The sequence below is a fragment of the Delphinapterus leucas genome, chromosome 2, assembly GCF_059928025.1.
Source record: "Delphinapterus leucas isolate spDelLeu-1000000601 "Yukka" chromosome 2, BTC_Dleu_Yukka2, whole genome shotgun sequence".
Lineage (NCBI taxonomy): Eukaryota > Metazoa > Chordata > Mammalia > Artiodactyla > Monodontidae > Delphinapterus > Delphinapterus leucas.
In genome coordinates, this window is record NC_143130.1 from 175,791,558 (window position 1) to 175,814,175 (window position 22,618).

Here is a 22,618-nt window from a genome sequence, read left to right on the forward strand (position 1 = left end):
ATTAAGACCCCTAAAATATTTCCTAAGCTCCAAATCCGGGTGATTTTGAATGCCTCCATTCTGCGGGAGCCTGTAACCACCCATCTCCCTTCTAGAGGGGCCCTGCAGATGGTCCTGCCTCACTCTGCACACATGCGCACTACCCGGCAAACACGCCCACACCGACGGATGCAGACACAAAAAACTCCCTGGAAAAGCCCCAGCCTGGTTTCGAGGGGAAGGCGAGCCTTTCCCAACGCTGCATCCTCGGTGTCCCCTCCCACCTGGGAGGGTTACAGATTCCTAGCTAGCAAGAGGAGTTCTAGAATACACTGTGTAGGAGATGTATATTTTTCTCCCTACTGATGCCTTTCAATGGATACATTTTATAAGCCAAGAACTCCTACTGATGGTGCAAAAATGAGTCATAGATCAAGGAGGGAGACAGACAGGGAGCGAGTGCATGTGAGTGAGGGCCACTGGCAAGGAAACCTGACAGTCCCTGCGCCCCCTCCCCCCATGCCAAGACATTAATTCTCACAAGTCGGAGAAAATTACTATGCATGAATGCAAAAAGCATGATCAGGAGTAATTAACATGGCTTCATATGCAAATTTTATTAATGCAGAAGTACAAAGTCATTATGCAAATGAGACTTACGTCAACTCTCTTGACAAATATTCATCTCTGAGGCTCAAGTTTCTTCCTTTTTATTTATTTATTTAATTTCTCTCCCCACCCCCCCACCTTTTTTTTCCCTGGTGGTTTGGTTTGGTTTTTCGATTTTTTTTTTTTTTTTTTTGCAGGTGGGGGGCAGGTAGGGCTGGTGGCCACTTCGGTGGCAGCAAACCACGAGGTCTGTTTGACAAGTCTGCAGAGTTGTTTTTCAACCAGAGAAATTTATTCTTGCATTGTTGATTTTTTTTTTTTTTTTTTTTTTGCGGGGGAGTGCTGCTGGCAGGTACAAGACAGCTCATAGGAGAAGAGGAAAAAGTAAAAAAATTAAAAAAAAGCTCTGGGCAGCAGGCAGCCAATCAAAACGCCAGAGCCTGTAATGAGGGCGATTGATGGCTGTTTGGCTTTTACTGCAGGGTAATGAACTAGACTCCAGTCTGAGGAGGGGGGAAATATGAATATTCATGAGACTGTGCTCCTGCCTTTGATGATTAAAGAAATTTTTAATATTCAAATAAGCACTTGCCAAGTGATTAACAAAGAACATGCACGCAGAAATATGGAAATGGGAGCCGGGAAAGATTTGAGAGGCGAACAGACTGCAGGAAAGGCAGCCCCAAATTTCATAAACAAGATAGGCAGATAACCCAGTTCGCACGCGGGCAAATAAAAACATTTCTTTCGATCGCTTAAATATTTTGCCAGCTACTTTGTCTTAAGGATGATAAAAATATTACGTATTAAGCAGGAGGGGGTAGCAGGGAGGGAGAAAGAGAGAGAAATCACGTGAAGTCAAATGCTCTGCTCACACTGAAGAATTCTCATCCTAGCCCACCTCCCCGCACCCCGATGGGAAACTGGGACTCTTTCTGGTTTGCTAGAGAGAGAAGATGGAGGGAAGCCACCTTAGACTTGAAAACCCAGTGATGGAGGTTCTGGCCTGCCTGTCGGGGGCACTGCGTAGTGGGGATATGGCCTGGGGTTGGCACGTCCGTGGCAAGTGGTCATTTGTTGCTTCGAGGCTGGTCCAGAGGCTCAAAGGCAGGAGACCATGACATCTAGAGGTGGAGGGGGTGTGATTCCTGGGGTCTCCAACCTGGAGAGCTCAGGGCCTCCTCTGGACTCAGACCCTGGTCAAAACACCTAAGGAAAGTAGTCATAGGGAATAACAGGTACATCTTGAGAAGGTGAGCAGACTCAGACTCTAGCACGGGGTCCGGCCTGGGCCTCTGCAGGGCCATTGAGGGAAAGGGCTCCATCAATCCAGCAGCCTCCATGAGCTGTCTGCTAGGGCTCCTATTTTAACAGCTCCACCACGGGTTCACGGTGAAGCACATAATAACAGTATTAGCTAGTAAAACGACCCTGCGGTTAAAATACATCTAATTAGCAGCCGATGACATCCATTTTGGCGATTTCCTATTTGAAAGAAGCAGAGCGCTACCTTAGAGACAGGCAGTGGATACTTACCCAATAAACCCAGGCCTTTCCATCATCTGTCTCTTTCTCTCTCTCCCTCTTTTGCGGGGACTGGGGAGGGGTGGGTAGAGAGTAGGGAGTGGTAGACAGTGGGAATAGAGAAGAAAGATTCTAAGGAGGCTTCTTTGTTGCTCAATTTCTGAGCTACAAGGGTCCTGGGGGAGGGGTACTCAAAAAATAAATTCCTTCACTCCACAGGTATTATTTCATGTCTTTTTCTTAGTTTTTCATAACCAAGCTCTGGGAACCAGCGAAGACTAGAAGTTGTTTTTCATTTCATTCTATATATAGATATAGATATAGATATAGATATATAAAATAAGACAAAGCAGAAAGGGAATCCAAGGCTTTAAGTGAACGCAGTAAGTCACCGTGAGAACCCACAAGCCCAAGGTCAGGTCCCCAGGGCAGGCCCCGAGGGTGAGTGGGTGTGGGGCATGGCTGGTCACTGCACCAGAGCGTTTGGGGGACCTAAAAATCCTCTATGGGGAGCTGCGGCTCCCCAAGTCCCACTTCCCACTACCAGATTCACATTTAGTCAGGCAAGTCTGAGCACCCACCAGGGTGGGTGCTGGCAGGTACAAGACAGCTCATAGGTTTGGGCGTGGGGGTGCATGTGTAAGGTCCTTTAGAAGGGAAGCAAGGAAAAGGAGAAATGAGGTCTCACGGGGTTTGCACAGCTGTGTTTCAAGCCTTCCTTTACGGTCATTACAGGAGAGGCAAAACACATAGCTCCAATCCACGTCCGGCCTTTACTGAGGCTGCATGCTGCCAACAGCAGCCCTCTCGCCTGCCTGGGAGAGTGGAGGTTCCGATGCAGGTGGAAGGGGCTGCTTGGCTTCCCTCCCTGCAGCCTGGGCCTGGCCGGGCTTAGGAACACCGTGGGTACCCAGTGCCGGGCAGCAGGAGGGAGGAGCCTGCAAGAACATCTCTGGGCCTAAGGCCAGGTCCACTGCCACTCCCCCAGTGAACATCCAGAGACCGCCCAGAGACCTGGGTTAACACCAGGGCATCTTCCTGCACCCACATTCTCCAGAAGGCTTGGCCACCGAGAGGAGGCCAGAAGCACAGCCCTCCCGACACCCCAAGCCTGGCCACCTCCCCCTGGTGCGCCTCCCACCTCCTGTGCTCCTGAGATCTGTCACGGTGAATCACCACTTCAACTATTTTTGCTCTGCAGTACGCGGCACATTTAATGCATCCCAGAAAAGGGAGAGGCGAGGCACAGGAACAACCTTGCCCCCCATAAACACCGCCACACCCGCTTTCCTCCTTCCACCGGAGCTCGAAAAGGGAACACCCTCCCCAGCAGCTGCATCTTGCAGTTAGAAGCAGGCACACACGCACACCCCCTGGCCAGGTCCAAAAGCACCTGTTCCAATGACTACCAACCACAATTTCCTCAGGATGACAGCAGCTGAAATACGCCAGGGCAGCAGATCCCCTTTCCTGCGCCCTGAGCCAAGGATCAGTGAGGCTACATCACAAATTCCAAAACCTTCCCTGGCCCTTCCAAAAGGTCCAGTAAGGGATCAGAGGAAATCTCAGGCACTGCTGGGGAGGCAGGGTGTGGCTGAACCATATTCTGGGAACCATTTCGGGGTAAGATGGAGGCAGCTGGGCAAGTACTCGGGCTGACCATGCCAACCCCTAGTAGGCACCTGCAGGAGAAAGTGCACAGCTTCAACTCTCCTTCTGCTGTCTTTCGGGGAAATCCCTGGAGCTCTCTGAACTGCTGGGATGCCAGTAAACACAGTCACTTGTTCTCCAGCCGGGAGGTAAGGCCTAGGCACCGTGGCTTCGAGACACACACAGATAAACAGGTATGAGTCCTCTGGGATAACCTCAGCAAGAAGGGTCGGCCAAATTGGAGCCCACGATCCCGGAATGGGCAGGCCTGGGGACAACAGAAGGTGAAACCATGTGTCTCACTAGCTAGAAAACTGTATGCATGCACATCTATTATAGAGAGATTGTACATATATGCATACACACACACACACACACACAGGCACGCATACATCAGCAATGTGGGCATGTTAAAATGTCTGCATGCATTCCACGCAATCTATAGAGGCCAAGGACAAACCAGAGTTGACAGATTCTGTGAATCTCACCAGCAAAAACAGCCGACCAATACCTAGCAGAGGAATTTCCCCTTTCCCCCTGATTTGGGCCTTCTGATCAGAAGCTGGGTAGCGGCTTCAATCTTCAGTAGTTTCTGCCCTAAAACACAATGTCTGCAAGATCCTCAAGGAATCTTCTCTTGGGCTGTATCAGGAGCCACAAACAGTATAAGCACGTATCTTCATGAAACACCCCTGGGCAAGAAGCTCAGTCTATACGTGGAAGTCAGAAGCTGGTTAAATCGTTTGGATTTCAAGCAGGAAGACTTTGGGACTTGGGGTCAGGACCCTGCAGCCCTTTCCCAGATGGCCAAGCTCCAATGACCACCTTGGCCAGGCAGGCCTTAGACATGTCCCCATTCATTTCAGCCTGGGGGGAGGGGGGAGGGGGAAATCCACAGTCAAGACAGAAGTCACGTGTCACATGAAGGGAAATAAGCCAGGAGGTGATTCTTCAGATTTGGCGCCTACAGTGAGTTTTAAACTAAGGGCATATTTTTGTTTCGCATCCGCATCCACTGGGCCTGGTATCGGAGGGATGCCCGGGAACACTGAATCCTCACATTTGTTTACAAACTGGTGAGTTCATAAGTTGTCGTGGTTTGCAGGTCCCACCAACTCCAACACTGGCTTTGCCATGTGCAGAGTGCACAATGGAACCACAGGACAAAGTCGGAACTATGAGAATCCCAGAGAATTAAGAACGAAAATAAGGCAGCACAGCCAATGAAAAGAACATCACGCCACTGGAATGCCCAGCAAGGTGCCCAGCAAGGAGGTTACCCTGATGACTCAGTCTGAGAGGAGCAGGCAGGAAAAGGGATTACGATTCCAGGTGTTGATGGAGTTGTGGATTTGAGGAATGTAGGTATCACCAACCTTTTTTTTCAGCTCTGCCTTTTTTTTTTTTTAGACCATAAAATTCTACCTGGGCAATAAGGGAACATGCAACCACAAGGGCCAGTGGAGGTCCTTGCTTTAGATGGACTAGAAATTTAACCCGATTACAAGGATGTTTTAAAAAATAATAAAAGGAGAGAGGGAGGGAGGAAGAGAAAGAAAAAGAAGAAAAAAATCCAATTGTATTAAAAAAAAAAACCCTGCTACAGTGTAAATGCATTTTTTGGTTTTAGTTGCATTTATTAGAGTTACATGCAATTGATCTCTACTATTGTAATAAAAAAACCCAGCTCTCCCCTGCATTTTGTTGTTGATTGAATCTTCTCTTTCTCCCTTCATTTCTTTTCCCCTTTTGCTAATGGACATATAAAACACTGAGGTTCAATGCTTTGCATCACGTAAGAACAAAATCTTCCTATGGCCTCTTTATGTTTCTAAGCCAAGTCTGAAATGTCACTGACTAAAACACACTGAACAGGCCTATAATTACTTTCAACAAAATACTTCCTTTAGCTGAGTTTTCTGTATGTAGATGGCATTTCATATACATATTGTGAGCCTTCCTTTCAGCGCAGGTAGCATTTGATGGCGAAAATCACAAATGTTTCTTCTCAGGGAGCCGTCTGACAGCCACCTTCTTCTTTTTCGACGTGAAATCATTTTCCTTTCCTAACACACCAACAGTGATGTACAGTGTGTGCACAACAAAATTTGTAAAAATTAACACTTCGCCAGATTAATTTAATAAAGATACTTAGCGCATTAACACCAATAACATTGCTCCTTGCGATTCAATCTAGCCGCGTTCCCGGGGTCGCTGTAACAGGGGTTTACGTTCAGCCGAGTTTACACCGCCATTTAATGTAATTAAAGAAGCCGATAGTACAGTCCTCAATGGAAATATCATTTCTATTGCGGAGTATTCCCATTAGAAATTGGGGGAAATCAGAGCACGCTGACTTTGATTTTGTTGTAATTTTCTTTTCCCCTGGCTCTCTCTGAAACAGAGCTGATGTCCTGGACCTCAGACTGAATGCACTGCAAAGATTCCCTGATAAGACCCGCCTAGACTCCTGGAAGCAGCACCCAACATTTATGTGCCATTGTTTTGAATTTGAAACTATTAAAAAAAATTGTTTTTAATCTCTAGTCTATATTCGGCTGTAATTCTCTGCCCAGCAAACAGCATCACATCGTGAAAATGACTTTTCAGATACCCCCCAAACAACATTATGGATAAAAACCCAAAGGAAGGGAGGCCTCCCTAGCTGTTCTTATATATAAACAACGATAGTGTAGCTAGAATTCCAACAAGCTCCAAACCCCGAACCTGGACAAGAATTGAGCTATCACCTCAGAGGATGATCACAGCAAAGCACTTGCTCAGGAGGCCTCCGAAACTAAACAGACACAACACCAACCCGAAAACAGAAAAAAAAAAAAAATCTTTGTACCACATCGTCCAAAATGGCAGAGAAAATTAAGTCCTGGGGCAGAAATGAACCCGACTCAGCTCTCCGGGCCGAGCAAACAAAAGTGAGACGATTTCTAAGCCTGCTCGCCGCAGGTCCCTGTGCTGCGCAGGTGACTGAGTGGGGTTTTTTTTCCCCTTCCCTAAGTGCATTTTAATACCCTTATTCTACAATACATCCTAATTTCTTTGGGGAGAAAAAAAAAAATTAGTGTCACTTAAAAAACGTCACTCTGTTTTGCAAAATCCAGCAGCTTCCTTGGCAGCAAGAGAGGCTGGCTGGCATTATCCCCTCATTTGACAAAACTACTATTTCTGGGCATGTGCTCAAAAACAGGTAGGAAGCAAATGCTGAGAAATAAGGAAGTAAAAACAGCCAACAGATTTTTCACTACCAAGAGCGCCAAGCGTAAACATGATTTATTTAGCTGTGTTTAACGTCTGTCCTCCACACAGCTACGAGACCGCTTGGGTTGAAGGAAGGGTGGGGAGGATGGGACAGAATCGGGGGGTGCGGGTAGCTGGGGGGACAGCAGGGGACCGTGGAGTGGGGGGCGGCCCTGGACGAGGACTTCCTGAACGGCTCCGTTCAGAGTTTTAGGAGAACAAGAATCTTTAGCCCCAAAATACATGCATGTGTCAAAAGAAGGCAGCAGTAATCTGCTGGTTAATTAACGAGCTGCCACTAACAAAAGATGGAAAACCCAGTTCATACAAACAATATTTACATGGGAGCTGCGAGATCCCGTCCCCAGCCCCCCCCCAGTTGCCTTCCTCTTTTGCAAACCACGTGGGCTGGGTGCAGGGAACGGCAAGGAGGCCCTCCGGGTTGGGGGGTTCCGAGCTTCCAAGTCCAGGGAGAAATCTCACTGCCTTCCCTGCCCACCCTTGCATGCCCACGTGGAATTGACCGAGCTCTGTATTCAATTAAGGAGCACCAGACAGCTTCTGGCTCCAAGCCTGCACCAACACAGGCTACGGGATCTGCCGTGCCTCCTCCAGCCCCCTCCAGCTCCCACGCCCATGCCAGGGAACTAGGGCTCCATCGCATCCCCCGTGGAGAAGGCGGAGTGCCACACTCCCCCACCCCGACCCCAACCCTCAAGCCTGGGGTCTCAGCCCTCCTGGGGTGAACCGACCACATACGTAAAGAAAGCATCCGTATTTTCCAACTAGCAAAACTAAGCCAGAGGTTTGGGGCCTTTGCCAAAAGTGATTCCTATTAAAAGTCGAATTCAAGTCATTCAGCATTTGCTGGAAAAAGAATCCAAGCCTCTTCAAAAGAAAGACGGCAACAAAAATGTAAGACGAAGCCCCAACAGGACACTTGGGGCCTCCCATTTCCCCTGTGAAGGTACCATTTCAGTGCAGCCAGCTGTGTGCTCAGTGGGCATAAATGCCAATTTTTGTTAGCTTTGTGACGTGGTGGTATAGCAAACCGAGGATTTCCTCACCAGTCTGCACTGAGTTCCTTCCTCACCTGCATTCAGCAAGACTGTGCACTTAAAGGCTGCCTGCTGTATGCACTCTTCCCCAACACAAATCTACACTCCCTTTGCTCCACTCTTCTCTTGGGGCCAGACACCAAATGTCAGGAAAGATACCTTTTCTGGTGTATTCAGGCCAAAGACAACAAACTCTGTATTAGGATTCTGAATCACATGACAGTCCCCAACAATAACAAGGAGCTGAGGGAGAGGGGGCAGCTCCCTAAAATGAATGGGGACGGGGAGAGGTGTTTCCTATTGGTATTAGGTTCCTAAATTGGAAATTCAAGTCCTGCCCCTCACACCCCTCCTAAATCTCCCAATTCTTCCCCCTCCCATTGAAAATGACAAGCTACACAAGTAGCTATTTGATTCCTTTCCTTTGCAAATTAGTCACCCTGCCCCCATGGACTAATAAACAAGAACAGTTTACACTTTTATGATGTCTTTGCAATCAGCAATTACTTCACTCCTCCAGAATGATTTGTTTTCATATCTGGATGGCGGCAGGTGCATAAACAATTGGATAGCCCCATTTTACAGATGAAGAAAGGAAGAGATGAACTGGTTTGCCCTGTGCTTTTTAGGAACAAACCCATTTCAGACTTGCAGGTCCTTGCCTACATCTAGGATGCTTCAACACGGCCCCCAGCACGACAGCAACAGCTAATACTGATCACAAGTCTAACCCAGACTCAGGTGCTGCCTGGGAGGCCATGCTCATAGAAAATCCTCTAAGAAAATCTAGATTGCTCACAGCAGTAACATTGAAGATGCTTAACTGCACCTCTGGAGGAGGCCTCCCCGGGATCCCTCTGGCTACCAATTCCATGGGTATTTCCACACGATCCCGCCGACAAAATCCCCCGTTCGCAAGCGAATCTCCAGAACATGGCTCCTGATCAAAGCAAGGCTAGTCACCTGTGCCCTGCAGACCTGTCCCACGGCTCAAAACCACATGCCGCAAAAGCAGCCCACCTGCCACTCCAACACTGAAAGGTGTGTGTCCTCCAGAGGAGGGAGAGGACCCAGAGGGGCTGCGAGCTCTCTTCGAGGATCCTGAACGAGAACCTTCCACCACTCTGCCCCAAGCCTTAACCAAAAAACTAGCAGGAGAAATCACTCGTAATTTTTATCATTGTTGAGCCGTCAAAATAAAGAAAACAGAAAGAAGGTGGCCTCCTCCTCCCCGCAATAGCCATTAAATCAGCCAATCACACGTTTACCTGTCTTGCAGGCCAAACATGAACAATCACACCCGCACACACACACACACCTGGTCTCCAAAAATCCTGAAATGGACATCCCTCTAAAGGAACTGCAGAGACCCAAGAGGAGGCCCCTCGAATACACACCCATAATTAGTGTTTCATGTTTCTTTCTGTAAAGGAATCCGGTAACATAAATATTAATCAAACATGAGGATCTGCCTCTTCAGTCTTGGACCATTATGAGTGTCGGACTGTGATCTTCTACCCGTATTTACAGATATTCAAAGGCAGATTCTATCTTGTTAGAACTGTTATAAATGGACGTCTGAGAAATCAACGAGCAAGTTCAGGCAGATATGAAAACCTTCCTGTCCAGGACTGGCAGCAGCTTTTTGAGTTCCCAAGTGTTGAATTTGTTACCTTTTCCATAGGCCTTTCAAAAAAAAAAAAAAAAAATAGACAAATGCCTTCAGCAGAAAAGCTGCTGGAAGTTTGGGTGAGCTAAATCTGAGATTTTTTGAGATCAACTGTTGCTCAAAATGCCATGAAAGCATTGTTTACAAAACACTTTAGCCTTTGAGAGCACAGAAAGTGCCATATTAATATTCTGTTATGATCTGCGTCAGCCCACATCATAAATATATATGTATATACATTTTTTTTTAATTACCTTGACTCTTGTTACAGCAAACATATTCTGCTTGGTTCAGACCTACTTCTGAATAATGGAAAATAGAGACATGGTTCCAATTCTAGCTAGAAAAGCTGTCATGGTGAAGGTAAACTTTTAATCTTCTATAGGCAAACAGCATACATTTTTATTTCCAGAGCAACAGCTTTGGGGAAATGTTTGAACATTCTCTTAAGAGCTTTGTGGTAAATACATTGGGTGTCCAACCAATGCTTTTCTGGGTCTTTAAGGGCCTGTTGGAGTGCTTTAAACAATTGGAGGCCAATTTTTAGGAAGCAAAAATAAAGAGCGACTCCTAAGACGGTGACCATTTGCATTCAAATTCTCTTTGGGGGGGTTATTGTAAGAGGTCAGGCTGGAAGAAGGACTGACATTAATTCCCTGTAATTCCAGGAGGCTTTGTGCCCCATTCTAGTGGAGGGTTCCATTCCCACACAATTGGGAAAACACTTTTGTTCCTGAGTGCTTTAAAATCCCAGCCCCAGGAATTCCCTCTAGAAAAGCAGACTCCCTCTCCTCTCCCGCAAAAACAAAACAAAACTCCAAAGAAAACCACTCTGGGACAGGGCTTTTGGCCCGGGATGGACATAAAAGGCACAAGGGAACTCTTTGAGGCACCTTCCAACCGGGCCTCACCTGGATCTAGGGAACTGTGGGACTCTGTCGGGCCGGGCCAAGGCGGGTTGATGAGGGCGGCACGACCCTCTAGAGCACTGGCGGCAGGAGGAGAGGGGATCCCCAGGCGCCCCCAAGACCCGGGACCAACGCCAGGGAAAGAATGCCACCCCAGCCTAGGAGGCCCGCCCCTTGCGCGCGGCGGCTGGGAAAGAGGGGTACACTGGCAGGAGTTTTCAGGAGTCCTGAAATGCAATTCCCCACGCACGGAAAGGTCGCCAGCGCGGGCGCACGCCGGGGGTCTGGGGAGGGGGCGGCGGCGGCGGCGGCGGGTGGAGGAAAGGCGGCCCTGCGCGCACAAAGGGGCCCCGGGCCCGCGGCCTCCCCGCCCTTGACCTTGGGTCTCCGCCTCCATCCATCTCCGGGCGCTGCCAGGGAAGAGGGCTGGCCCGGGGCCAGGGGCGAGCTCGCCGGACGGCTTCGGAGCCGGGGACCAGGGGGGAGGATATCGGAAAGAAAGACTCAAGGGCAGCAAAGTGCTCCGAAGAAACCTGCATTCCAACTCCCCCGGCTCCTTCGGGAGCCGAGCCGGGTCTTGGGGCGTCTCCGATTCACTGCACGCCTCCGCCCCCGAGGAAAAGTTGCACGGAGGAGCGAAGGAAGCCCCCTCCCCTTGGCTAACCCTACGACTCGCCCGCCCCCCGCCTTCCACGGACCCGGGCCGAGAGGGGGAGGGGAGCTGTCACGGAAGGAAGAAAGGAGCGCGCCTTCCCGGCCAGGCCAGACGCGGGCTGGGTCAGCTGCGCCTCCGCCCGCCCCTCGCCGCCCAGCTCGGGCAGCTGGCCCATTAAGCCCCCGAATTATGCATGGGCCTGAAGCCCCCTCGGCACTCCCGCCCCTGGAAGACGCAATCTACGTGGGCGGCGGCCGGGGGCCGGGAGGGCAGGAAGGAGTGGCTGATGGTCGCACAGCCGCGCGCCCGGGGCGCAGACAGGAGAGGCCGCTGGAGAGTCGGCGAGCCCGGCTGCCCCGCGGGGGCCAGACGCGCCCATAGGCCCTCGAGCAGAGCCTCTGCACCCCCGGCGGGACCAGGACCGGCCGGGAGAGGGGCACCGACCGCAGGGGAGGCCCCCGGAGCGGTCACGAAGTTGCCAGAGTGTCCGCCCATTTCCCGTACGAGGTCGGGGGGGAGGGGGGGAGGGGAGGGTTCCGGCCGCCCCCTCGCCCCTGCCTGAGCTCTGCACCACCCGCCGTGGGGAAAGCCATTGTGTGCCCGGTCTTGGCAGGGAAGGGAGACTAATGGACCCCAACCTTGGAGGCCGCCCCGGGGGGCGGGGCCTAAAGTCCCCCGCCGGTGTGGCAGGAGGCGCTCCGTCCCCGCCCCCTCCCACGGGGGAGGGGATGGTTTGCAGGTGGTGGGCACCGTCGGGGGGAGGGGAGGGGACTAGGTTGGGGGTGGGGGAGTCGCTGGAGCCCCGGAGAGGCGGCCAGAGGAGCCTTACACTTTGTAACCGTCAGGACACATGGGAAATTGCGTTCGTGGTGAGGCAGGTGCCGGCTGGTTTCATGGGAGCGGGAGAAAGGGATTCAGTCTCAGAGTTGGGAGGATTTAGGTGTCCATCTTCCCACCCTCCCCCGTAACGCGCCAACGACCCAGGCCCCAAAGCGCAGGGCAGCCTCGTAACCCCTCGGAGTCGGGCAATCGGTGCTGCTTTCGGTGTCTGGAAGCGCTGTGCTCCGGGCGGGCAGCACGACCCCGACGCCAGAACGTGGACCTTGTTTGCTGTCTTAGGCCCCATTTGTTTCCTCTCCCCTTCCCTCCGAAGCACAGGACAGGTCAGGAAAATTACATACTTCTTTTTCCCAGCGAATAAAGTCGCCTCGCCTCCTTTGCAGGGAAAGTTTTACAAGCCAATGATGTCAGTGATGCAGGGAGAAGACCACACTGTTTAGATTTCTTAATTGGCTGGCTTTGAACTCGGGGTGGGAGGGGGAAAGAATCCACTCTGGCTCCCTTGGAGAACTTAGTTTTGTGGGGTCTACCAACCTCAAACGTTTTAGCCAGTTGCTGGGGTGGGAGGGGGTCATCAAAGCTCTGTCCTGTTTCTCCTTAAGGGAGAGGAAGAACCCTAGACGACTGTGGTCACACTGAGCCCAGGACAGGCAGTCCCTGGCCCCCAGCCCCAGGGGAGGACCCCTAGAACCCAGCTGGGGGCTATGCTCTCCAGATGCCATGCTCTGGCCCAGAAAAGCCTTTGAAATAAAGCCAGCGTTTCCTCCACTACTTTCAAGGATCCCCTTGGTACCTGATGTCAGGAGAAGAAGCCTGTTTTCTGGACACTGCTGGGTTAGACAGGCATCCTCCCTCGTGCTCCATCACAGCCCAGGCACTGAGGGTTCTTCTTGGGTGGGCGAGGACCCACGCACCTGTTGGCACCTTTGAGCCTGGATTCATCTGCCTACACCTAAGGCTGTGTCCACACTTGGAACATGAAGGCGGTGGAAGCTGCCCAGGGTATTCAGCCAGGGTCAGCAGCCCTGATCAAATACTGCCTCGGCTTAGAGAACCAGCTTGCTGTCTCGGGCTGGGGGATGCACCCTGCCCTTGGTGGTACAGCCAAGTAACTGCCTTCTCCTCTCCACACCAGGAGGGGGGGATTCTGACTTCTCACGTCCAACGAAAGGCCCTTTTGTAGCTGTTTTGCCACCCAAAGGAGCCTGGGGTCCCAGTTTCCATGCTGTCTGAACAGCGGCAGGCAGCCCTTCTCCCAGACCTGTCTCTCATTCAAGTGGTCCCACCTCTCCCTCCCAGGCCTCCCCTCCCACACCCACCTAGCCTCAGCACAGACTCCTCCTTCCTGAGCGCCCCCCACGCAGGGGAGCCTGCAGAGCAAAACCAGCAGACCAGGAAGACAGCCCTAAGGACACCCACTTAAAAACAAAATAAAATGAAGCCTTGGGCTTCCCTGGTGGCGCAGTGGTTGAGAGTCCGCCTGCCGATGCAGGGGACGCGACTTCGTGCCCCGGCCAGGGAAGATCCCACATGCCACGGAGCACCTGGGCCCGTTAGCCATGGCCAATGAGCCTGTGCGTCCGGAGCCTGTGCTCCACAGCGGGAGAGGCCACAGCAGTGAGAGGCCTGCATACCGCAAAAAAAAAAACGAAGCCTTGCCTTCTCCAAAAAGGCCTCCCTACCCCTGAGTCCAGCTTAGGGCCTCCAAGTCCTGAACCACCCCACCCTGCCATCTGGAGCTCCTCCCTGGGCTCAATTCCAGCAAAGCTGACACTCCTGCCCCTTAGGTCACTGGCTGCCACCTAGCAGTGCCTGGGCCAGGATGGGTCCAGATTCTGTGGGACCTGAGGTTTATACAATGCGGGGAGGTCCTCTTAACAAGAAAACAAATACCAAGCCATATCTACAACACTGGGGACAGTGCCCAGAAGGGGCCTGGGCACTCAAGGTACCCCGAGCCTAAATTCCATCAGTCTCACAGTGCGTGCACCAGATCCTCCCAGAAGAATCTTCACAGCGAGGAGCAGAAGGAGACCCTGTTTATTCTTTAGTGTAACAGTTTTCATTTTCAGCCACCAATTTCTTCAAAGAAAACCTACTTCCAAGCCCAATATGTAACAAATGAGGAAAGTGCCTGAATAAACTTGTTTTATTCAATAAAATTAAACTTTTTGGCTTCTTTAAAAAAAAAAAAAAAAAAGGAAGGGAATTTAGGTGGAAAGTTGGAGTCCACCCCCTACCCTGCTGCCAGGCTCCGGCAGCTGTCAGAAACCACTGGGGGCTCCTTCTCATATTTTGGCTAAGGAAGTTCAGGACCAGAGAGGAGTAGGGTCTGCTCAAGGTCACAAAGCATGCGGGCCACAGGTTTGGGGCCTGCATCCAATAAGCTCACCTGCCTGTTACTAACCCTACCCTGGGTGGGGGTCAGCTCCTAACAAGACAGTTTCTTTGCACAGACGGCTGTAGGCACACAATCCACAGACATGCCTAAGACAGGGCTGGGGGGTCCACTGTCCTGATTCCTGCACCCCACACTAGACCCCAGGTGCCATCGCGGAGCTTCACCCTTAGGGTGGAAATCAGGAGCAGAAGGGGCCCGTGCGAGCCACAAACATCCACATGAACCCCGGGCGGCCTGGGCTCCCTGAAGATGACCCGGTGAGGACCCCATGCCACCCTGCGAAGGTCACTGGCTGGAAGTCAGTAGCCTAGTTTCTAGACACAACCGTGCCACTGACTCACAGGTGGCTGTGCAAGGCGCCTAACGTCTCTAGGACTCAGTTTCCTCGTCTACAAAATGAAAGTAATATCTGATTTACCGCCTTGGTGAGGCAGAGACAGTGGATGGGAACGTGGGATGAAATATGACCACCGGCAGCCCATGCCTCACCACAGGAAAGAGCATGACTGCCGGAGTTTACACCATGGGCCCCTGTTCACTGGCTGTGTGACCTTGGGCAAATGACTTAACATCTCTGTGCTTCAGCTTCCTCTTCTGTAAAGTGAGGTTGCTAGGAGGATTAAATCAGTTAATATGTTCAAAACCCTTCAGTGACTGGCATGTTGTAAGTTCTAATAAGGATGTGTTAAATTAAAAATCCAAATATGAAAAACTCAGTCTTTTTGTCTCCTCGGTGAAAAGAGAAATCCAAGGGCACAGTGGGTGACAGCCAGGCTGCCTTATTTATATAACTTACTGACGTAGAGCCCACTCCAAAGAGATTCTACAGCTGCTGGTTATGCATTAGTCAGGCACGAAAATTAGGGGGGGAAAAAGCTGTCAAATGCCTAATAAAAAACTTAAGTCAACTACTAACTATTTACTGTCAAATAAAAATCCTAATAATAATAATAATAATAATAATAATAATAATAATAATAATTGAGGCTGAATGCTGGTTAGGTTCTCCGCTTGGGAGCCCAGTGCCTTTTTCTCTCACCCTCTTGCTTTACTTTCCTTCTCCCTTCCTGCCCTACTGCTGGAAGCAGGGATCCACCTATATAAATCACAGATAATAAGGTCCAAGACCTAAAAAGGGGAGAAAACAATGACCCTCTAGCTGACCGGTATTTCATGTCTTCTTAATTCAATACAACTTCCAACTACGACTCAGTGCTACAGTCATGTTGCATAGCTGCTGACACTCTTTGCCATGGTTTGGACAGTTTACCAAGGTACCTGCCATCTCCTGCCTCCCTGGGAGGCCAGCAGGACAGGGACCACTCACCCCCCGTTTACAGGTGAGGAAACCAGGACTCCGTGAGGGGAAATGGCTTGCCTCAAGCCGCAGGGCTGGGCAGCCTGGTGTGGCCAAAGGTCACCTGTCCCTATTCAAGATAAACGGGGTCTGGACTCAGCCCCGCCAGCAACCAGTTACACAAGCTCAGACAAGTCTCGTAATAGGCAAGAATGGGGAATCAGCAAAGAGATCCTTTCAGCTCAGGCCAGGAGGCCAGAACCCCCATGCACCCCACTGGCAGGTCTGTTATTAACAGTTAAGAATCTACAGGGACCTATTACATGCATACATTGTCTAAACCAAACCTTATAACAAGCCTGAATGGTAAGAAAGATTATCTCCATTGTACAGCAAACAGATTTGGAGAAGTGAACATTTGGCTGTAGGTCATACAAGTCACTGGCAAAACCCAAATTCCAGCCCTGGTCCATCTGAATTCACATTTTATTGCTTGCTTTTCTGCCACCTTCACCAGGAAGTATGGGCAACTGTATGAAGATGCCTGGGACTGTGCATCAAGGTTTCTGGGGGCCTGAGGCCTCCTGGCAGTATCTCCAAGTGTCATACCCGGGACAGTCTTCAAAGACCTCCTTGAATTGGGTCTAGAGATAGTGCCTGCCACCAATGGCTCCACCAGCCAGGCAGAATTAGAATACCTCTTCTCCCTCAAGGCCTCCACACCCTGTGCTATCCGAGGAAGCCAGGCAGACCTGAATCTGATTCCACTTTGCTGTGTGACCTCGGGAAAGTCCCTTAACCTCTCTGAGCCCCAGCTCAAAGTGGGATTAGAAATATCTATATTTCAGAGTGGGGTTAATGGTATCTGTTTCAAGACTGACGTCTATTTCAAGGTGAGATAACCCAAGAAAAGCACTTGGCACGGTGTGGGTGACCAAGTTGGCCCCCTCTTCCCCACAACCCACAGGCCCTGCCCAAGCTCTGAGGTCAGCCCTGCAATGCCCAGCACCCCAGACGGAGCCCAGGGCCATGTCTAGAACACTCCATGACTCCTTGGTGCAGACAGAACTAGTAATTAGCTGTCACGATTTAATAATAAAAAAGATAATCCATGCCACAGCACACATGGATTTAACTAATCTTAATTTGAAGGGAAAATAACAACTCTAAATATATCAAATGTAAGTTTTTTAAGACAACCTGCAAGTGGGGTTTATCTCCAGTTTCCAGCACAAGCAAGTTATTTAGTTTCTCCCACTGGCCAAGCTAATATTCTTTTTTTCACACTTATTTATTTTTTACAGTCTGAAACAAACGTTCTCAGAGCAGCATGTAAATCCTCCAGCTGAGCAGAAGCCCTTTTCTGCAACGCATTTTGTCACTGGGACCCCAAACCAAAGCTCTGGTCTGTGCCCTGCCTGCTACGTGAACCCCACCCCCTACCCGCAGACACACCCCCGGCCCTTCCCGGGTTCCCAATAAAGACAGAGCGGGTGGAGCCGTCACACCAAGGACCTGCCCGCCACCTCCAGCCCAGGGGGACCTGCCCGCCACCTCCAGCCCAGGGGGACCTGCCACGTCCTGTCACCCACTGCCTGTCTCCTGCATTTCTCCAGAAATCTGACATTTGGGGTTTTGGAGGAGGAGCAAAAAAAAAAAAAAAAAACGGCAAAAGGCAAACGTGTTTCTGACAGCTGATAGCTCGCTCCTTCCGTGATAGCTTCTTTTGGTTACGCAAGGGGTGATAACATGCAAAAATAAAATACCTGTGATCGGGGGCTATAAAATAGGAATTCTAAGGAGGAATCTGGAGAGAATGGCTGAGAGAGATATCCAAAGTAAGTTTTCAAGATTCTGACTTAGAAAAGCAAGCACCTCATGCCACCAGGCAGGGTCCACGCTCTTTTAAAAGATTTCTAGATGCTTCCACTTCTCAGTGGTCTATCCAAGGCCAGACCCTGTGCTAGGTGGGCGCTTAACACCCTCACCTCATTGAATTCTGAGCATGAAGCCAAAAAAGTAAGTGCAGACAAGGAAACTGAGGCCCAGAAAAGTAAAGTGACTTGCCTGGGTGGGCGCGTAAATCCCACCCTGGCCGACTGGTAGCAGAGCCTGTGCTCCTTCAACACCCCCCCCCCCGGCCAGCCCCGGACCCTACCCCCAGGGCGACCCGCCCTCAGAGCTGTCACCATATGACAGTAATGTGACTGAAGACAGGGGAAGGAGGGGTGACACACCAGACGGGACAGTCGTCCTGAGGTTGATTCTGATGATGGCATCCTCAGAACCCCACGGAAATTTCTCCCCGATCCCAGGGAGACCTACAGTAGTAACACCAGGAGATGACGGAGCCAGGGAGAGAGCAGAGCATCCGTAAGGGAAGGGGGAGGTGTTCATATTTGCAGTACGTGCACCGTGCACCAGGCACATGTCATTTAAACGCCATGAGTGTTGTTAGGTAGGTTCCCAGATGAGGAAGCTGCAGCTCAGAAGGTCAACTCACAATGCGAGGGGCCGGCAAGCAGCAGGGTGGGGCGCAGACTTGGGCTCTCCAGTAGAGGCCGCAAACCTGGACACCCCTATACCCCCTTCTCCTCGCCCCTTCCCAGGATGCCCATCCCAGATAACAGCTCAGAGACTCATGCTCTTGGCAAAGCCTGGGGGCCACTCATCTCCCCTCCCAGGCTTTACTATTCCTGCTCCCCTTGATGGATGGGTCCCCCAGCTCCATCAGAACCCTCCACAGAGGCAGGGAGAACGCAGCATGAAGGGATCTTGAGAAACGTAAAGAACTCCTATACAGGCAGACATGTATCCGATGCTTGCCCCTGAGTCAGATCTCCAGCCAAAGCCCTCACCTCTGACCAATGCCAGCCCTCTGTCTGCAGATGCACCTTGGACACAAGCTCCAGGGACCTCCTCCACCCGCAGCTCATGGTCAAGGAGCAGCACCCCGGGCCTCGACCGCACACATCAAGGGCAGGGCCGCTCACACTCCGGCCGTGTCCCCCAAGCAGGACAGAGCAGCGGCCCAGATGGCCATCCTCCCACATGCTCCCACCCCCTGGATGTTCTTTCAGGTGGGGATGTCCGGGGCGGGGGAACGGCAGTAGGTGCTCAGTTGTTGGTTGAATGAATGAATGAATGAATGAATGAATATCCTCCAGGAGACAAGGCTTCAGAAACGTCCTCCTTCTACTCTCCTACTTCTCTATCATTAAAAAAAAATAAAAAAGGAAGAATTAACTATTTCTTTTATACCCGTCTCCAGAATACCATCTCAAAGAAAGGGTCTAACCCTGGTGTAATGATCTACGGAATTCCAACACAGTTCTCACCCTGGGGATGCCCTTAACGGTGGAAGGGATCCCACATATTTACAGGCCAGCCCTGCCCATCCATCTCTGGAGCCCTGCCTCTAGAAGCACCTGGCAGGAGGAGAGTTGGGACCTGCCTGTCTGGACCACACTCAGACTGTGGGCTCCAGGAAAAGCGGGACCCTCACAACCACCTGGGCACCTCGCCTCAGACAGCCAAGCCAGAGGCGGAGTCCCAAGGATCAGCCCTCCCCGCCCTGACCAGCTACCGACCGGGGCCAGCTCTGGGGACAACAGCGGAGCATGGACTGGCCGGAGCATGCCCCTGCCATGGCCGGGAAGCAGGGACAGGAGAGGCCTGGGCGAGGCCAGCGGTGCCAGTGGCTGGGGCAGCAGCTGTGTGGATTTCCGGAAGCCCGGGTGGAGAAGCGCCTGTAATTCTTAGTCCCCCTCTTAAAATATAAAGACTCAATTATCTCTGAGCAGCTTGCTTTACACATGAATTGACACATTTATTTTACAATAAATAGCTGAAAGTTATCTGTGTTTCCTTTACTGTTAATCTACACAGAGAAATAATAAACAGGGCTTGTCTACAAAAATGCAACTACTGCAGTCCTCAGAATTCAATTAAGCTAAAATAATTAATGCTCCCACCATATTAAATGACTATACATTTGAGCCACTGAAGTTTTGTTCTTTAATCTTTCCTTTTTATTAAAAAAAAAAGAAAAGAAAAGTTGGTGCCAAAGTAGGGAGGGGAAAAAGCAAAAAGGGAAACTGGGAAGGAAAGAGCATGATGGGCTGTTAAAATGGAATGGTCGTCTTCAGCTGACACAGCATGGAGACTGTCTTGTGCTTTCGATTAAAATAACATTTTAAATGCTTTGAACAAACATATCTCTTTAGACTTCTAAGGGATTATTTTACATATTTCTTCAAGAATGAAGAAATCCATTCATCCTGTTGCGAACAGAAAGGGCCAAGAATATCTTTCGTCACACATAGAATAAAAATGCTGTAAGGCCACTGCAGTATTACAACCCAAAAAAGGGGGGGATGGCGGGGACGGGGGGACAGGGGGGTGAGGACAAAGCTGCCTTGAAGATTAACTTTGCCTTTTATGAAATCATAAACAAACCTACCCACGATGATTGGCAGCCTCTCATTGGAAAATACTTTCAATGCGAAATGAGGATTCGGATGGGTTCTGGAGAAAGCAGGAAGAAAGCCCTTCCACTGAAACATGAATAGGGGACCGTCTCATCGGCAGAAGCCACCCTGAAAGCTCTGTGTGCACTGATGCCAGGTGTTTATACCACTGGTGAGAACTATCCCTCTAGCGTCAGACAAAGAAAAGAAACACAGACAAAAGGGGCCCAACACCTTTGTGGATCACGGCTCCAGCCCTAAGGAAGGATCACTCAGATCTACACGGTGCTCTGAGAAACCAGGGTTTACAGGACTTTGACCTGAACATGTCAGACACTTTTCTCAAGGCCCTTGGCAACTTAAGAGTGTGGGAGACTTCGTGCTAGGACACCCACAAGAAGGCCAGCCGCACAGGCCAGTCTGGTTAGACGGGGTCTCCCCAGGGCCCAGCCGGTGCCTGCAGGAATCTGCACACCACCGCAGTCTCTTGACAGGAGAGAGAGTCCATTAATCCCACTGTACAGATGGGCAAAGGGAGGCCCAAGGTCACAGAGCTGCCAGGTGGTTGCCACAGAGCAGCTGGGCTTGCCGCATCACCCGAACTGCCTGCTGGGTGATGGGGGGTTCCTGGCCATGCCCATCCATCTCACCCGTGGGAGCAGAGTGCCCCACTTCCATCAGGCTCACCCCACAAGGACCACCCAAAGCCTCAGTCCATCCAGTCTGTTTTGGACCAAGACACGGTGGAGATGGATACACAAACTTCCCAGCCAAGCACCTGCTTGTGTGCTGCCACACCAGAAGGGACCCCCAGGAGAAAAGTTCCACTAGCAAAGCATTTGTGGAGCCTCTGCTCCTTTAACCCACACACCAGGCCTGCCAGGATTGTCCCTCCTGGTGACACGTGGAGAAACTGAGGCTGACCCTAAAGGTAGTCCAAAGTCTATCGGCAGGGTCTAAACCCTCACCTGCACGAACTCTGATAGCGTCTTGCTGCAGGACAGACTGCTGTTTCTAGGAAACACAGGCCAGCCAGGGCCCTGAGCTCAGAAGTATGAACCGGAAGCAAACACTCTGGGCTGCACGGAGCACAGGCTCCCTGGAAGAGGCTCTGGTGCGCCGTGACCTTGACCCGGAGAGGACTTGATGCATAAGCCGGCCTGCCAGGGGACGCAAGCCTCTACACCTGTTCTTCAGGTGCTAAAAGCCAGCTGTCCAGATGACCGGCCAAGTGGGCATAGCAGAAGGTACGGCCAACCTCCCCCAAGGGGCACATGCTCCAGCAAGTTCTCACAGGCCCCTCCCCAGACCTACGCCTAGGATCAGGCAACATCAGAAGGAGCCTCTTTTGACAGATGGGAAACTGAGGCCAGAGAGCAGAGGAGAAATGAAGGCCCCACCCACGTGCAACATCTCATAAAGCCTCACGACCACCCCGACGAGATGGGTCTCATTCGCTCCACTGCACAGATGTGGAAACTGACTTGTCCAAGTTGTGAAGAACGAATTCCACCCAAGACTATCTGGTTCCAAAGCCAGAGACTAAGCCAAGAACGCCTGCAAAGGGAGGGCCAGCTAGCCTTCCGAATGTCCATCCTGTCCTCCTGGCCGCCTACGGATCAGGCCCCACAATGGAGCCTGTTGCCAAAAGCACAGCGACCATCATCAGACCACCGGGCCTCTCTGAGCTCCAGGCCCGTCTCCTCCTGAGGGTCACTGGATGGTGGGCCCTCGGCAAGGGCGAGCCCACCTGTGGCCCCATCCTGGTAGCCCCCGGGCCCTCCCAGCACCAGCACCCTCAGACAGAGGGCGAGCCCCCACCGCAGTGCGAGGGGCGAGGGCAGGCCTGGGACCTGAGAGGTGGCTTTGGCAGCGGCCAGACGAGTGCAACGTTCCATACCTGCAATGTTCTCCTGCTTGGGGCAGATGCCTTTCGTGGGTGAGAGCAGGTGGTCATCTTCGTCGGGGGTGACCTGGATCCCGATCTCCACCGGCTCGGACACTTTCCTGAGCTCAGAGCGTGAGGAGGGCGGCGGGCTGCCCTTGTCCAGGCCTTTGTCATAGCAGCCACCCAGGCTGCCGCCACACTGCTTCTTCTTGTGCTCTATAAAAACCAGGATGTCCCCCAGGGGGAAGTTCATCTGACACTGTCCACAGGTGAGCAGGTCAGGGTCGGGGCCCCCCACCATCAGCCCCAGGCTGCTGGGCTCCTCTATCTCCAGACCCTCATCTTCCTCAAGGATGGTGGCCTCCACATGCTCAGGCTCTGCTGGAGAGAGAAAGGAGAAGGGAGGGGGGGGCAGA

The 22,618-nt window shown here is 51.5% G+C and overlaps 1 protein-coding gene across 9 annotated transcripts in view; it reads right to left on the reverse strand.

Annotated features, from left to right (window-relative positions):
• BCL11B (BCL11 transcription factor B) overlaps positions 1 to 22,618 on the reverse strand; it is a 97,200-nt gene that overhangs the window by 59,897 nt on the left and 14,685 nt on the right. For 6 of the 9 annotated variants that reach the window (XM_089908189.1, XM_089908188.1, XM_089908187.1 and 3 more), the window contains one exon: positions 22,215 to 22,583. The exons of 1 other annotated variant lie outside the window; for it this stretch is intronic. In XM_089908189.1, coding sequence (XP_089764315.1) covers positions 22,215 to 22,583 — 369 coding nt within the window. The remainder of the gene's footprint in view (positions 1 to 22,214; positions 22,584 to 22,618) is intronic. 2 more of the 9 variants (XM_022576131.2, XM_022576129.2) reach the window with 1 other exon arrangement.